Raw genomic sequence first — 18,938 nt, 5'->3', positions numbered from 1 at the left:
ACACTCCTACTCTCAATTTTGATTTCCCTATGCTTATGTCACACCAAACTGACTCGACACTGCCCTGTCCATCGATGTCAACTGGCTTCACTTCCTTTGACTTTATGTGTTTCTTAATTAATAGCATAACCCCTCCTCCCCTCCTGTCCTGTCTATCCTTTCTATATACATTGTATTCCCCAAATTCCAGTTCCGCATTACTTATATCTGTGTGACACCACGTCTCTGATATCCCAACAATATCTGCCTTTGATGTTTTGAGCAATACCTCAAATTCATCAAATTTATTTACCAAACTCCTAGCATTGGTGTACACGCAGGTATACATGCACCTGTTTCTATTCTTAGCTACCCTAACACAACCCATGTGTTTACTTGTAACGCAATGACTACCAGCAGTCTCTGAAATATCCTGCATCTTGTTTTTCAGACTTCTGCTCATTTGAATAGAAGCAGTGCAAGAATCACTTCCACCTCTACCAGTGGCTACTGTTAATCTATTATATATTATATAAATATATTACATATATTATATGTAATATATTATATAAATATATTACATAATATTATTATTATATTATATAAATATATTACATAATATTATTATTATATTATATAAATATATTATTATATAATAAATATAATTAATAAATGATTTTCTACAACTAATTGATCACCAGTTGAAAATAAAATAAATGTTCACTGAAGTGAAAGGGAACCATTAGTTAATGAGACAATACTACAAATAAAAATAATAACAATGCTGTTATTTTTATTTGTATTATTATGTCTCCTTAACTAATGTCCCTTTCATTTGGTTTGATCATATTTTTCTTTTCAACTGTCATAATATTGCAGCATATGCTGGTGATTGGTTAGTCATATATAATCACAAAACAATTATACCTACTTTACCCACAGACATAACACACACACACACACACACAAGATTTCCATAAAAAGGTGGATTTGAGAAAAAAAAAAAAATCCAGAATTCTTACAGCTTCACTGATATTCACTTTTATTTAATTCATCAATTCATAAAGTTTCTGCACATTGTATTTCTGTTTACTTTATTTCACCTCAAAAGGTTTTTGTAAAAGCATCACATGACTTCAATGTGCACCATTAACACCCACAGCACACTACATATTGATACTCATTTTCTGTCCATAATCAGCAAAGAATCTTAAACATAACACTTTCAATTGCTCTGTTAATTGCTTTTTTTTAAGTGAGCCAATCTTTTTGCTCTAGCCCATATTCTTCACATAGTCCCAAAAGAAGTTGAGTAGTGTGAAATCAGAACTTCGGCTACTCTGGATCTTCCTGCTGTTCATTTTTCGACAATATATGTGTCTTTTAAATGCTTGAATTGCCTTTTGTATGTTTTTTTTTTTTTTTTTTCTTTTTTTGTGTGGCAGTTTTTTGGTGGCATTCTCTTCTAAACTGTTGTTGGACCAAAGTTACTAACTTTACATCAGCTAGCCATAGGATGCATGCAGCCTTTTCTTGAATGGTTCTCATCACAACTTAACCTTGCAAAAAAAAAAAAAAAAAAAAAACTTAACAGAATACTAGTAGTATCTAAATAAAGAAAAATACAGTGTAGAGAAAACATTCTGAGTCACAAATCAAATACATAAAAATATAATGTATGTGAGGATCTGTATTTTTTTTCTTTTTTTTTTTTTTCAGGCATGTTTGCATATGCATAAAGCACCTATTCTCTTCTTTCCTATATCCATCCACACATAACCATTCCATTCCTAGTGGATGTATTTTCATGAAATTTCCTATTTATGTCTTTTAGAAATAATTGTTGATTTATCCCAAATTTTCATTAAAACTGGTCCATTAGAAATTCAATTTTTTTTTTTTTTTTAAATGGAAGTATATTTCAGATGTTTGGACATTTTTTCATAAAAAAGTTAGGTTGACATTGTGTATGTTCTTTTACTCCCTCAGAAGGATTTAGGAGTGATTCCAATTCAGTATTAGTGGAAAATAAAAATTATCTGGGGATAATTGTGTAGTCAGATATGAAGTTCTCTGACAGTGCATACATGCTGCCAGGACAGCTCACGGGGGTTTTGTCAATGATATAAAGGAACTCTGCTAGCAGGGATAAAGAGATGATTATCCCTTTGTACAAGGCCTTGGTTAAGCCACATTTTGAATACTGTATACAGGTTTGGAGGCCTCATAATTAGGAAGTATGTAGATCTGCTGGAATGTGTAGAGAGAGAAAGGCAATGAGATTATTGAAGGGAACAAAAGGATGCTCTTACCAAGAAAGAGCTTCAGTTCTGTTCTGCAAACTGCAGTTTCTGGAGACTAGACATCTGCAAGGAGATCTGACTGAAGTGTTTAAGGCCTTGAATATACTGAGTAAACTCAATGATCGCATTCTTCCTCTTGCTGAGACTACACATAGGAGGAGGCATAAATTCAAATTGAGGAAGCAGGACAGATGTGCAGAAGTTTGTCTTTCAGCCAGAGGGTAGATGATTTTTTGAACACACTTCCATCTGTTGTTGTGGAAAGTGGATAGTTTAGAATAAATTTATGGAAGAACTAGACAAATTATTGGAGGGGATGGGCTGGTGAGGTGGGTAGGTTTTTTTTTTTTTTTTTTGGCTGATGCTCTAACTTTCTTTCTTGCATCATTTGCCACTATTAATACTAATAATAATCTCCCCCTTCCTCCCCGTCAAAGAAATCTATAATTGTTTCAGATTTCAAGCATTACTTTAAAAGGCAAAGCCAAGTCAATATTAAACTTTTAGCATATGTTTCATTATTCCCTGGGAAGCTTTAAACCTAATTGTGATTTCAGTCCCCTCAGTTTTCCCCCCAACAGAAATCTATATACATAAATGAAAGTATGTTTTAAGCATTATGTTAAAAACAACAGATTAATTCATATCCCCTATGTGTTCCCCCAACCATAATCAAGAATTTCTATTTATGCCATGAGGTGCATAAATATCACATCACGGGTAACCATCATATGAGTGCAAGCCTTAACAAGCACTTCCCGATATGCCCAATTTGAATGGTTAAAAGCTATGTTTGAATTTTATAAAATAGCTATGGAATTGTTATTTTTATTCTATTCTATTTTATTTTGTTTTCTGATTTCTTACCATTAAAATTGTAAAAAAAATAACAAAAATAATAAAAAATAAATAAGATAAGCAAATATGTATATGTATGAATAAACATTTTACTAGGTATGTTTATATGTACTTAGTTATTTTTTAATTATTTTTTACCACTGAAAACCATAGCCATTTAGAATTAGAAATACATCTATATGAATTTTTTCACTCTTCTCAAGTCCTGAATTCATGGTGAAAGAAAGTACAGCCCACATGTTATAAAACTACATAACGTTACTATTAGTAAAACAAAATAATGCAAGAAAGTGAATTTTTTCTGTTTTAGCCAAAGCAGGGAAAACTTTGAATATTCTGACTAATCCCATTTTATTTTCATTATGACCATTTGTCACTGATTTAGAGATATCTGGATTAAAACTTCATTAGAGATTGGAGGAATTCTTAAATGCCTCTTAAACTGGGCCTGCAATTAGCCAACATCAAGAGGAGGAAACAGGATTTTATCTAGCAAGTTATTCTGGATACACTTCTACAGATGTTATTATTAACAGAATTAGTAAGGGACAAAAGATGGAAGGACCATGCTTTTGATATATCAGATGAATTAATAAAAAAACAATAAAAAATAAAAGAAACATGTGAATTTGTACCATGTATAGCACTATATGAAACACCATATGAACTGGTGCATTAGGACCAAAATAGTCATTGTTCCAAAAGGTCCCAACAACAACAACAACAAGACAGCCTTATAGTTAGGCATTTGGCTACTAAGAGCATGTCTTAGGCATCAGTCCAAATGCTGTTTCTGTACTTGGAATTGTTGAATACCACTGCACCTGTTCTTGAATTATTTTTATTTTATTTATTTTTTTTTGTACCTGTTTGAAAGTTAAACACAGTTATTACTTCACTGGTATTCAAACTGAAAAGACAAAGTGGCCATGTGATTTCTAATGGCATGGATTTAAAGTTTAAGTAAACTGACAATAATTTCATGATCACATTTATGAGCACTCCTAATTTATAAAATGAACTGGTAGTACAGCACACAATACCCCATTTTTTTAGAATGGCTAAATTATACATAGAAGAGGACACCTTTTCTGCATCTGCCAATAGGAATAAAAAAAATTCAAACTGGTTGTTCTTTTCTCAACAAAAAAAGCAACAATGGGAAAAATATGAGTGATTGTGTATTTGCTTTTTTAAATTTTTTTGAGAAGATTTGACAAGTTGCTACTATGGATAAAGGAAACAATGTCAAGAGTTGGACACGGGATTTGGTGGCCTTACTAATTAATTGACAGGGAAGGGCACTGTTTTCCAGCTTGTATTTCAGGACTCTATCAGCAGAGTGGCTAAAGAAGTTGACATTCTGTACCCTTATTTTCTTTTTTGAAAATAAATTTGTAATTATATTAGTTTTTATAAACTTGTTAAGCAATACGAAAGTTTTAGAAATCTTCAAGTACTGTGTTAATAGACTAGAAAAGAATAGCGAAAGCTTAAAAAACGGTACTCACCTTGAAATTAATCTGCGATGGTTTACTTAGGTAGCGTGGTTAATGTTTACGTTGAATTGTTAAATTGAAAAATTAAAAGGGAGGGAAGTAAGTAAAAGTTGACTGAGTTAAATGGGCGCAAGGAAACAGAAGTGTACACATCCAATCCTTGGTTGTCATCGAAATAAAAGAAAGAAGAATAATTAAAAACTATGTAAGTGAATCCGGTGACACTTACATAGTTTTTAATTATTCTTCTTTCTTTTATTTCGATGACAACCAAGGATTGGATGTGTACACTTCTGTTTCCTTGCGCCCATTTAACTCAGTAAACTTTTACTTACTTCCCTCCCTTTTAATTTTTCAATTTAACAATTCAACGTAAACATTAACCACGCTACCTAAGTAAACCATCGCAGATTAATTTCAAGGTGAGTACCGTTTTTTAAACTTGTTAAGTTATTCTATTAATCTTTATCACTTTCTAAATTGAGAGAATTGTGTTGGAAATGAAAAACTTGCAGAGTAGTTTGCCTTGTTTATGACAAACTGAAAAATTATGAAAAACAATTCTCAGGAATTTATTACATCAATATTTGTTAATGAAAATAAGAAATTCACAGAATTTTTTTAAAATCACAATTTTAACATAGTTTTGTGCTTTTTTTTTTTCGTTAAAAGAAAAAGACAAACTATGTTAGAAAGCTGAGTGGAGAGAGTCAAATCAAGCCAAAAAGATAGTCTCTGCCATAAATCCAGAGAGCTGGCAGTTATAACTATGGAAAATTAACAAAATAAAGAATTACTTCGTAAAGCATTTTTTTTTTACAGCTATACTTTTCTAATTAAAAGTAGTTACTGATGACGATTGGAAGTGAATACTAACTGTACAAATTCACAATGATGTAAATCTAAGACATTTACATATTTAAAGTTTATCTGTTGTTGTGGTACAGAATATACCAGAGTAACAGCTAATGGGTCAAAGAAGGATAAATTATTAGAAGGAATGAGTGAATAAAGTGTATAAAAGTTTTTTTTTTTTTTTTTTATGCTGAAAGATGCAGAAAAAAAAATCAATATCCTTCTATCATGATTTATCTCATATCCAAAATGTTGCTGATGACAGGTGTATGAAATATAAAATATTTCAAAACCCATAAACTCACCTCAAATGATTTTTCAAAGTTGCTGTCTCCTGAACCTGATGGTGTGTCATCTACATGATACATTCTTAGAAAATAAAAATCACACTGTTAATTTAAAACATGCCAATCTAAACAGATAATTTATTATGGAATTATGATAGCTGTAAAAAAATAACAAAAATCTTTCACTGCAGTTACAATACAAAATAAAATGAATGAAAAGTATATAAATATGGTTCATCCACAAAAATAAGAAATATTTATATATAAAAGCATCAATCACAATAAGTTAATTAAAGAATAAAAAACTTATTTATTTTAACAAATAAAATATTATTAAAAAATATTTAAAAATAAAACAGTATAATTTAAGATAGTATTTTTGCTCAGTACCTTTTTTTTTTTTTCAGTACAAAATTGAAAAATCTACGTATAAGGCACAATCAAAAGTTTCAGTACAGGTAACCCTCATATAACACAGTAGTTAGGTTCCTATAAAATGTCGTGTTATGTGAAACCGTGTTATACGAGACTAAGAAAAAGTAAAAAAAGGAGGGAATTATGTTCCAAAAGCTAACAAAAATACACCATTCTAGATCTAGTGTATCTTCTGCTCTCTTTAAAAAATTTGTAATCTGGTTTTGTTTGCTTTTGCTTGATGAATCTTTGTGAATTTCATCGTATGGAACTAAGAATTTTTGAAGTTCCCATTTGAACTTTGTGCCCCTTTCAGTAGAAGGAGCTGCATTAAAAAAATAAGATTCTAATTGCTTGACTAACTTTATGCCATCCCATATGCTTTTTAGTGTAAAATTTGGAAGTTTAGCATTTTCATCTGCACTATCATCCTCTGAATTGATTTGGTTTTACCTCCAATGCCATTTCCACCAGGCGCCTCCGTAGCCAGGTGGGAAGGAGCAGCAGTGCGTAGCACACACGCTTCTTGATTAGACCGGGGTTCGAGCCCGTCACCACCAAATATGGAGGATGCGGAAAGGTCAGGGAATGAGCGCCGCATATCCCTGGAGCAATATGGCCTTAGTTGCTAATGCTCCTAAATAATAAACAAACAAACATTTCCACTAAATCCGTTTTGCCAGCCTCTTTTTCTACCAGTATTCTTGAACATCTTCAGTAACATATCTTTTTTTCTTTCTTTTTTTTAGGAGCATTGGCGACTAAACCCATGTTACTCTGTGTATATTGTCTATAAACTGCATGTGTCCTGGGTCGATTTTCTATACAAAAAACCCCGAGTTTCTGGGAAAAAACCATGCTACCCGAGCCCGACTAACTCAGCCATGTTGTGAAAAAGACCCATAAAAATTTCTCCCGTCATCATCGACAAGATTCGAACTCAGGCCTTTTCCAACTGGTGTGGGGAGGAGGGCAATTCTATCAACTGTGCTACCCACAAGGGCTTCAGCAGTCATATCATCAAAACCTTCCCCTCGTACTGACGTAGCAAGTTCTACTATCGCACCGATTCCATTTTCTGCCGGTTCAACCATATTTCCTGAATGAACTGACTCTGGCCATACATTTTTCCACATGCATTTAACATTGACGGTTTACTTCTTTCAGCGATAAAGCTATGATTTTGATACAGTCTGCAATTGAGAAAAGTTTCCATGCCTCCATTACTTCAATAGATTCGGAATCAATTTTTATCAAAATCCATTGTAACGATTTTCTGATGTAATGAGTTTTAAAGGTGGATATAATGCCTTGATTTAATGGTTGAATGAACGAAGTTATATTAACCTAGTACAACTGTGGTTGTCACTAGATTTAAGCTCTATGTGTTGTGTGTGTTTTTTTTTTTTTTTGCCTACAAGTTTAAAGCCCACTTGAAAGGCTAGGGATTTTCAACAACTGAAAAACTATTATCAATTCCAAAAGCCTATCAGCAATACTTCCAGAAGTTGCAAAAGTGTTGGAAACGGTATATATAGTATCAAGAAGACTATTTTGAAAGAGATCTATCCAGATAACTGGTAAGCCTCATCATTTTCCAATTCAAGGAAGAACCAGACAAATTCTTATAGGGTATGGATGGGTAAACTGTGTAGGTTTTTTTTTTTTTTTTGGCTGATGCTATATAAGCTTGCTTTCTTGCATCATTTGCCATTACTACTACAATCTACCCTGGCCATGAGCATGCTGGTGCAAAGCTTCTCGTCCAATAACATTGCTGCCCCCAAACAAGAAACCCCCCCCCAAACACAGAGTCAATGAACAGACAGTGCAGATAACAGTCTTTGTTCCTTGAGGACTGTAGAAATTATTTTTCTCATTAATCTCATTCAGATTGGTTGGGACTATTTTTCTAAAGCCTGCTATCAGGCCAACCAGGTTAGCTTTGTACTTCATAATATTTATCAGTAGGTCTCTCTTATCTGTCTTTCCCCTTGAGCCTTGTTCATTGTAAATTTGTCATTGTAAATTTACAAATGAGCTTTGTTCATTTGTAAATTTGTGAGTTTATATTGCATTTTATTCTAGATATTTAGTATATTTTCCTATAACTCTCCTACTGTCTTTACCCAGAAGAAGATACAGTAGCCTTCTTCTCTCTCTCTCTTTTAACCTATAGATAAACCTTCTAATGTTTCTATATGTAGTGGTGTGTGTGTGTTCATTTATTATTAATTGAACACCTGTGTAACTCACAATATGCCCTTAAATGAGTTTTAGCAGGACAAATCCAGTCAAAATAAAACTCAACTCAGATTCTTCTTTATGTAAAGAGAGCATAATTATTCTAATTTCTTACTAAATGTTTACAACAACAACAACACAGGCTTATGGATGACAACAGTGTAACAGGTTATGGTTTTAAGAAGCACAACACATAGCCTGTTAAATTGTAAGAAGTTTGAAAATTACATTGTCCTTTCGCGTGTTTTTTAGGCCAGCAGGATTTAAATTGTATAGATAATGCAATAGTCTTAATGTTCACACCAGAACAAGCTTTGCCAATGCAATGAGTTGCCCTGGTCCTGCACTACTTTCAAAGAGATGATTTCTGCCAAATGGTTAACTGGCCAATTGTTTAAATTTAAGATTTCAGCAAGGCTATTTGTTTGAAAGTGGTGCAATACTAAGCAACTCATTGCAAAGACAAAGTTTGTCCTGCTGCGAGTATTAAAACCATTGCATTCTAAGTAGTTTAAATCCTCAGGCCCAAAAAAAAAAAAAACATAAAAGGACAAGTTAGTCCTACTAACTTCTTACAGTTTCACTGAGGGCATATGGCTTCAGCCATGTCATAACTTTGATAGCCTGTTAAAGTTAGACATTTTATATACAGAATACTAGGTATCTCCAAAATTATTACATTAATTATAAGAGTGATTTTAAAATGCTGAAGCCAATAATAGATAGTAACAGCAAACTATAATTAGATTATAAAACAAAAAGTTAAATATAATTTCACATTTAAATGTGTGAAATTATATTTATGATATAAAAATGTTATCAAAAGTTAAATATAATTTAGCATTTAAACTGACTTTTCCTGTCCTGCTTTAGCTTTCTGTGATGTTAATTCCAGGGTGGTTCTCCCTTTGGGAGTCTGAAAATGCCAGCTATATATGGAATCCTTAGAGGCAATGAAGATATGAGAGTTAGACATTGTTAAATAACAAGGTTCAATATCTACATAACGAGAGTCCACTGGAGTTCCTATGGCATTGCACAATATCACTGCATACTGAAAATAAATAAAAGTAATCAATAATAAACAATTTAGCAATTTATTATTAATTTATTAATAATTTAATCGGAGCAATATGACCTTAGTTGCCGATGCTCCTAAAGCCCTATTACAGCAACAACAATAATTTAATAAATAAAAGTAATAATGATAAACACAATGTCTCCCACCTTACTCCATTTCAAAAGGTTCTGTTTCAGCAAAGACTTGATCTGATAGTTGCTGTTTTAGCAATGACCCAATCTGGTAATCTCTGTTTCAGAAGTCTCAAGCTGAGAGCTTCTCCTTCAGTGTTTCCAGATTGAGTCACTGCTAATATTGTTTATTGGTATTTCAAATTCATATTAAGTTATTCTTAGTGTTGCTATCCTTCTAACTTATGAATTCATTTAACTGCAGTATTTGAGATGCCTATGTCTAACCAATGGTCAACACTATAAGATGCATTATGAATGACAAAGGATCAGAAGGATGCATAGGGTTCTGTTGTTGTGGTAATGTGAAAAGTATGTACAGTAAACCCCCGCTATTCGCGGTATCTGTATTCGCGGTTTCGCGTATTCGCGATCGCCGATTTAATATAAAATGAAACCTAAAAAATGTGAATTTTAAAGCGCCATGAATATTTTCCCCCATAAAAAAACATGGACGTGGCTAAAATTATCTTTCCCAGTAAAAACAGCGCTCAGTGGGTGGGGGGAGAGGAGTGACAAAATCGCGAGCGTGGATGTTTCTCGCTAATCCTTGTTCAGTATGTGTTATTCGCTTGTCATGGAAGGTTTCGTCGTTTGCTTTTAATTTATATGCTTATAAATTGAATAAATTTATCAATTTATAAATTGATTTGCTTACAAAAATGATAAATCTACTGTTTTGCAGTGTAAAACGGACTTTTTCGAGTGTGTTAACGGAAGAAAGTGACTTTATTGTGGACAAATTCTTTCTAACCCCTACAAAAATATGGCTACGAATAACAAGAGAAATGTGAAAATATCAAAGGTGATGACAGTAGCGAATAAAATTGAGTTATTAGATAAAATTTCTAATGGTAAAAGTGTCTCCTCAGTGGCAAAACATTATAAAATCAATGAGTCAACGGTACGATCAATCAAGAAATCTGAAGAAAAAATCCGCCGTAGTGTCCGTGAAAAAGGCGCTGATTGCTTCAAAAATTTGCTCTGTAACTCGTGATGTTAAATTAGAAAAAATAGAAAAAGCTTTAAACATGTGGATAGAAGACCGAACTCAAAATAAAATTCCGTTAAGTTCACTCATCATTCGTGAAAAGACAAAACTCCTTTATCAACACTTTAGCGAAACTGGTGATAGCACTGGCGGGATAAGTTTTTTTGCTAGCAAAGGCATATTACATTTAATATTAAATTGTAGCTTATTTTCATTTCGATGCCATATGCTTGCATTTCACTATGTACTGTCTATGTACATAGTCATATTATGAAGGTACATATAATACATACATAGAAACAATTTTAGACTAGTTTTTCTTATATATTTCATACTTTGGAACGGAACCCCTTTATTACTATGGGAGCCATAACTCAGTATTCGCGACATTTCTCAGGAACGTAACCCCCGCGAATAGCGGGGGTTTGCTGTAATACTTTCCACTGGAAAAAAAGGTTAGAATTACAAATAATGAACTTTGTCTTTGTAAAAACAATAAAGTTCATCAAACAGTCTCAAATATGGCAGTGATGCAGTTGACTTTACATCAGCCTGAACTCTTCCTTAGTTTTTTATTAATCCTCAAAAGCAATTTACTAGATATATAATTTCACATATGGATTAACCATATTTCATAATTGTTTTGTATGAATGCTTTTATTTTCTCTGTAAAAAAAGGTAAGGTAAGCAGCAACCATTATCAATCCACTGCAGGATGGAAGCCTCCTCAACAATTCACACTGAGGGAAATGGACTGTAATCTGCCACATTAGTTCATTACAGTTGGCAGATTGACCATATTTAGCAGTCAGAGGCTTGAACCCTAGTCTACTCAAAGAGTGTATGCTACTGCACTCCCACTCCTAACCACTCGGCTAAGGAGGCTTCTCTGTATAAGTGACTAATTATTCATTTCATTGAATCTCCACTGATAGTGCTACTAACAGAAAATTAGATCAACAATAGAGAACAAGTTAAACTTTGTATTAAGTGAGAGGTGAGCTAATAACTACAGTATTTTCTTTTGCTGCTTTTGGAAAAGTAGCAATTTTCTGGAATCTTTGATATCTCTCTATACATTAAAAAAAAAGTTTTCCTCCTAGTGATATTTATTCGAGCCAATAGGAGAAGAGGGTGGGGCAATACATCACTACAAATGCAATTAATTATTGACAACTGCCTCTATAACGTTCACCAACCTCGTGCACGTTTCACTATCTAACATTTGATGTTCCATTGTAACATTTTTTGTATATTAATGAATACCGTATATTTGTAAATAGTTTAGTATTTTTTAAATATTTTAAATATATGTATATTTGTAAATATTTCAGTTAAATATTTTAGTCCTGCTCTTTCAGATGCAACAATATTCCTCATGCATTATGGAACCCGATGCAAAAGGCCTCTAGCTAAAATCTATTTGGGTACCACTTGTCTCGGCACAGTGGCCATGGTCATAGAACGGAGTGATTGTACGGTTGAGTTCTGTGATTGGGTGATTATTGCAAATGCATTTGTTTCTGATTGTTTTGTGTTGCTGAGGAGGGGGCTGCTTAGCTTAGGTAGGGTGTTTATCCCCCCAATCTTGCTGTTTTAAAATCGGAAAACAAGTTCCTGATTTTAAAACAGTGGCAAGTGGGGGGATAAACACCCTAGGCATGTCAACCTAGGAGGAAAGAGGTGGAGCTAAACAGTGAGTGGCACATGCCAATCACTGCCTTCTTCCTAACTTTTAGTCGAGGAATGGAGTGGTACCCAAGATCTGAATTTTTACCAGACCTTTTCCTAAGTCACCTATGTAAATGCAGGTAAATAGATACATAGTGATATTTATTTCACCTTGATAATTCCACGCACAGATACACAGGTAAATAATTACATAGATCATTTCCTGATTAGATATGAATCAGTGTGTTTCGACAGATGTGTCTTTTATGCAAAAATATTTGATTTACTACATCATACGTCTACATATTACATAGAAAAGCATGCGTGGGAGTTGGTGAACAAAGCGAGGAGGGAGCAGAGCCCCTAATAAAATATTATAATAATTATAGTTTCAAGTGTGAAAACTGATTGTTATACACCAAAAGGAGTATATGCTTTGTTTGTGCTTATCAGATACAAGAGCAAATATTTATTGTGAATGAAAAGCTGTTACTACTTGGAACTATAAAGTATTGTAAGGATATGACCCATTAAAAAAATATTTTGTATATTATCTCGCTGATTTCATTCTGAATACCAGGGACATGGTAAGTTAAGATTTTTTTTTTTTGAGTATTTATGGGAATGAAAGACACTACTGTTCTTCTGTTTGCCAATTGTTCTTTTTCATAATGCATGCTATAACAGGAATGATTTAAATACTTACATCATTTAGGCCTAATGACTTGAATGAGTACAATGAACAATCGTACAGAGAAATAGAGTGGGTTAGTAAATCGGAATGTCTTATAATGGGGGATTTTAACTTCCCAGATATTGACTGGAACTTGTGGTTTGGTCACTCGCACACTAGTCAGACTTTTGTGGATTTATTGGATGATTGTTTTCTGCAGCAGCATGTTCTAGAGGCAACCGGAGAAAGTAATACTCTTGATCTGGTTATCAGCAGTGATCATTCATGTATTAAGAATTTGCAGATAAAGGAACCACTAGGTGGCAGTGATCACAGTGTACTGATGTGGAATTTACTTAAAGATTTAATTACCATCAGGGGTAAAGGAAAGAGTTTTTGCTTCCGTTAGTTTAACTTCTGTTCCGGGTAAAATAATGGAGTCACTGGTTAAAGATGCATTGCAGGATCATCTAGACAAGACTGCAGCAATAATTCAGACACAGAATGGGTTTGTTAAGGGAAAGTCTTGTCTGACAAATTTGATAGGATATTATGATGTGGTTACAAAGGAACTGGATGCAAAAAATAATTTTGATATCATATATTTGGATTTCAGGAAAGCTTTTTACACTATTGCACATGGAAGACTATTGTACAAATTGGAGCAGAATGGTATTAAGGGTAAGTTGCTACAATGGATAAAAGGATGGTTAAGTGGGAGAAGACAGAGAGTGGTAATCAATGGGTGCTGCTCTTCATGGACTAATGTTATTAGTGGAGTCCCACAGGGTTCGGTGTTGAGTCCACTGTTGTTTTGTATATTTATCAATGATATTGATGAAGGTATATCAGGCTTAGTGTCGAAGTTTGCAGATGATACAAAGGTTGGCAGGTTTGTTAATACAGTAATGGCAGTGTTCTACTGCAACAGGAAATTTTGGTAGTTGTTGGCACATCGGCTTCTGTGGCCATAGTGCACCTCCAAAGGTTTTTACACTACTTTGATCCATGCCCGAGGCGGGATTCGAACCCACGACCTTTGGGTTGCCAGGCAGGCACTTTACCCACCTGGCTAGCCTGGTCGGCACTGCAACAGGATCTAGATAATTTGGGCAGATGGGCTAAGAAGTGGCAACTGAAGTTTAACCTTGACAAATGCAAAGTACTGCATATGGGTAGAAGTAACCGCAGAGAAATGTACCAACTGTGTGGTACTACACTTAAGGTGGTAGAAAATGAAAAAGACCTGGGAGTAATTGTGCAGTCAGATATGAAGTTTTCTGAGCAATGCAGACAGGCTGCCAGGGCAGGTCATGGGGTTTTGTTAATGATATATAGGAATTTTGCTAGCAGGAAGGAGGTGATTGTCCCCCTGTATAAGCCAATGGTCAGGCCACACCTTGAGTACTGCATACAGGTCTGGAGGCCTCATTTTAGGAAGGATGTAGATTTACTTGAGCGTGTACAGAGAAGGGCAACAAGATTGGCAAGGGGAATGAAGGGATCCTCTTACCAAGAGAGGCTTAAGTTCTGCAAATTGCAGTGGCTGGAGACTAGGCACCTGCACAGTGTTCTGATTGAGGTGTATAAGACCTTGAATGGGTTGAGCACGCTGAATTCTGATGGGATCCTTCCACTTGTTCAGATTACGAACCTAAGGGGGCATAAATTCAAATTAAGAATGGACAGATGTAGAATAGATGTGTGGAAATTTGCCTTTAGCAAGCGGGTGGTTAATTGCTGGAACAAACTTCCATCTGTCATTGTGCAAGTTGATAGGTTGAATAAATTTAAGGAGGAACTGGACAGGCATTTTGGAGGGAATGGTGTGATTTTTTTTTTTTTTTTGGCTAATGCTGCATAAGGTCATACACTTGCTTTCTTGCATCACATACTACTACTACTACTACTATTATTTTATTATCTACTCTTTATTTTTTTATTTATTTATTTTTTCCAGCCAATGCAGCAAAAGCCTGTGGCTTCCTTGCACTGCATGGCTATTACTATTACTATAAATAAATTGTTTATTTTTATAATTGTTACTTTTTGTCAGTAATAATTGCATTTTACTTAATGTCCAGTCTTATCTTGTTTCTCATCTCCATTACAAAGTGTGCAAAATGTTATAGAAAAACTCACTACCTCCAACCTATTTTACTTTGGTAACCCAAACTCAGCACAACATTTCTTTAATTGAGAAATACCTGATCTTTGAATTGGGGATGCAGCTGATATTTTGGTAAATTTTGCTTTCGATTCAAAAATGAGTGGAAAATAAAAGGTTCTTCCTCTGAATATTACTGTTTAATTAAAGAACAGAGAGTGGGAAGGAGGCAGACAATATTAATATGTATATTTCCCTGTTATACTATATGAAGTGACATGTCAGCAGCCCAAAATATGATGTTAAGACCAAACAATAATGATTCTATAGTTCATAAAATTTCCGCTAAAATATTTTACAGTTCAGCCATAAAATCTACAATTTATATGCATATAACAAATATAACTTGGAGCAATTCACTAAGAAGTTTTACTATCCTAAACACTGTCCATCACTGAAACAAGACAGCTAAAACAAAGCACAGAAAATAAGAATTTTAATAAATGAAATTCCTCAATGAATGATTACCTGTCCACTGCCATCATCTGATTTTGTGCTCAAAACACAGAATTCACTAGCTGCTGCGATGCCCAAAAGAAATTTCACAAATTTTGTATATCTCTACAAAAAAGAAAAGAATATTGTGATGTATTTTCTATTAAAAATAACAGAATTATAAAAAACCGATACCTCATGGCCTGAGTTGCTTTGTACTAACACAAAATAATAAAACTCAATCACCTAACACTTATGAGAAGCACAATCTAAATCTAAACGGCTGTTTCAGATGAGACTCCAGACATATCTCTCTCTCAGATGAGATTTCTTCTGAGAGAGAGAGAGATATGTCTGAAGTTTCATTTCTCGCAGGTGAAAAATCTGAAATATAGAACTTTTGTAGATTTATTGACTGCTTGTATTCTACAGCAGCATATTAGAGAGGCAACAAGAGCAAGCAATACTCTTGATCTAATTAGCTGAGTGGCAGTGATCACAGTGTATTGATGTGGGATTTAATTAAAGACATAACTACTAGCAAGTTTAAGAGAAGGGCTTCTCTTTCATAAGAGTGACTACAGTGGTGTCAGACAATACTTAAATTCCATAAGTGCAATGATTGATGATGTGACCAATAGCAAATTCTAAATGGGAAGCATTCAGGGAAGTAATTGTAGAAGCTACTAGATTTTTCATACCAATAAAGAAATACTGTTCAGGACTTAAACTTAAATATACGTCAGATGACTTAATGACACTTGTGGCAGAGAAGAAAAATGCATTGACCATTTTTAAATTATCAGGTGATATAGAAGCGAGTCAGAGATATAAACTAGTCTGCAACAGAGTGAAAAAAGGAGGTTAGGCAAGCTAAGGCTGATCGAGAAGTCTTTGGCAAAGAATACAAAGAACAGTAGCAAAGAACTGGGAGTAAAGTGGAGGAGAAACTGTTGAAGATAAACACAAGAAAGGCACCCGGGGTGGATGGGATCTATCCAGTTATATTAAAGGAGGCAGCAAAGGAAGTAAGCAAACCCTTAGCCATAATTATGAGAGCTTCCTTGGACTCAGGGGAGGTACCCATAGACTGGAAATGTGCAAATGTGACCCCAATTCACAAAGGAGGATCAAAGGCTGACACAAGTAATTATAGACCTGTGAGCTTAACTTCTGTTCCAGGAAAATTAATGGAGGCACTGGTTAAAGAAGCACTGCAGGATCATTTAGACAAGACTTCAGTTATAGCTCAGACACAGCATGGTTTTGTTAAGGGGAAGTCTTGCCTGACCAACTTGATTGGATACTATGATGCAGTCACAAAAGAACTGGATGCAGGGAATAACTTTGATATTATATACTTGGATCTTAGAAAGGCTTTTGATACTGTTGCACATGGAAGACTGCTACACAAATTGGAGCAGTGTGACATTGGAGGCAAATTGCTGCTATGGATAAAGGGGTGGTTGAGGGGGAGAAGACAGAGAGTGGTAATCAATGGACACTGCTCATCGTGGACTGATGTTATTAGTGGAGTCCCTCAGGGCTCAGTGTTGGGTCCATTATTGTTTTCTGTATTTATAAATGATATTGATGATGGTATATCGGGCTTAATGTCCAAGTTTGCAGACGATACAAAGGTTGGCAGGGTTGTCAAGGACACTACTGACACTATGCTGCTGCAACAGGATCTGGAAAGGTTGAGCAGATGGGCTGAGAGGTGGCAAATGAAGTTTAACATTGATAAATGTAAAGTACTACACATGGGAAACAGCAACCCCAGAGCAATGTATCAACTCTGTGGTACTACACTGACAGTGGTAGAGAATGAAAGGGACTTGGGGGTGGTTGTGCAGGCAGATATGAAGTTCTCTGAGCAGTGCAGACGGGCTGCAAGAGTAGCTCATGGAGTATTGTCAATGATATACAGGAATTTTTCCAGCAGGGATAAGGAGGTGATTATTCCATTGTATAAGGCGATGGTCAGGCCACACCTAGAGTACTGTATACAGGTCTGGAGACCTCATTTCAAGAAGGATGTAGAGCTGCTGGAACGAGTACAGAGAAGGGCAACAAGATTAGTGAATGGAACAAAGGGATGCTCTTACGAAGAAAGGCTTAAGTTTTGCAAATTACAGTGTCTGGAGACTAGGCACCAGCGAGGTGATCTGATAGAGGTGTATAAAGCCTTGAATGGTTTAAGCATGCTCAATGCTGATGGGATTCTTCCTCTAGCTCAGAAAAATCACTTGAGAGGGCATAAATTCAAATTGAGGAAAGACAAGCGTAGGATAGACGTGCGGAAATTTGCCTTTAGCCAGCGGGTGGTTGGTTGGTGGAACAGACTTCCATCCCTTGTGGTGGAGGTTGATAGCCTAAATAAGTTTAAGGCTCAGCTGGACAGGTATTTTGAATGAACAGAGGGGTGAAGTGGAAGTGGGTTTTTTTTTTTTTTTTTTTTTTTTTTGGCTGATGCTGCATAAGCTTGCTTTCTTGCATCAAATGCCTCTACTAATGCTAATGCTAAGACTTCTTTACTTATACTAACAGTGGAAGGAAGGAAGGAAGGGATTGAATTATGTTGGTCCACTTGATGTCAATGGTTTATCTGCTGATGATCCCTGCTCAGGTTGCTGAAAACTGAACAGGAATTTGCATCTACATTAACATATGACAAATTCTTTAGGGATGCTAGAATTTTATCAAACTCTAACAGGAGCTAAATGAGATTTTGTGATAAATGAGAGGAAAGTGAAAGAAAAATTGAAGCTAAACATCAAAAAGGCACCTGGAGTGGATGGGATCTATCCAGTTATATTAAAGAAGGCAGAAAACGAGGTATGCTTGACCATAATTATAAGAGCATCTTTAGATCCGAGGAAGGTCCCTATGGAGTAGAGACGTGTAAACGTTCCTTGATTCATAAAGGGGGATCAAAAGATGACATAAGTAAATACAGACCTGTTAGCTTAGCTGCTGTTCCATGGAAAATAATGGAGTCACTGGTTAAATAAGTAATATAAGACCATCTAGACAGGAATGCAATTATACATAGTCATAGCATGGATTTGTTAAGGAGCAATCTTGTCTGATCAATCTGACTGGATACTATGATGCAATGACGAAGGAACTGGATGCAATAAATAATTTTGATATCATATATACTTGAATTTCAGGAAAGCTTGTGATGCTATTGCGCATAAAAGACTACTGTAAAAATTGGAGAAATGTGGCTTTAAAAGTTACTGCTATGGATAAAGGAATGGTTCATTGGGAGAAGACAGAGTGGTTATTAATGACCACTTCTCTTC

The 18,938-nt window shown here is 34.8% G+C and overlaps 1 protein-coding gene across 1 annotated transcript in view; it reads right to left on the bottom strand.

The window, feature by feature from the left end:
• Positions 1 to 18,938, bottom strand: part of Oseg4 (intraflagellar transport protein Oseg4) — a 270,266-nt gene that overhangs the window by 133,823 nt on the left and 117,505 nt on the right. The window contains exons 12-14 of the mRNA XM_090385309.1: positions 15,661 to 15,753; positions 9,294 to 9,493; positions 5,800 to 5,863 (exon numbers count right to left, since the gene is read on the bottom strand). Coding sequence (XP_090241435.1) covers positions 5,800 to 5,863; positions 9,294 to 9,493; positions 15,661 to 15,753 — 357 coding nt within the window. The remainder of the gene's footprint in view (positions 1 to 5,799; positions 5,864 to 9,293; positions 9,494 to 15,660; positions 15,754 to 18,938) is intronic.

The sequence above is a fragment of the Mastigoproctus giganteus genome, chromosome 11, assembly GCF_048544385.1.
Source record: "Mastigoproctus giganteus isolate SK-2022 chromosome 11, ASM4854438v1, whole genome shotgun sequence".
NCBI lineage: Eukaryota > Metazoa > Arthropoda > Arachnida > Uropygi > Thelyphonidae > Mastigoproctus > Mastigoproctus giganteus.
This window is presented reverse-complemented; position numbering and strand designations above follow the sequence as displayed.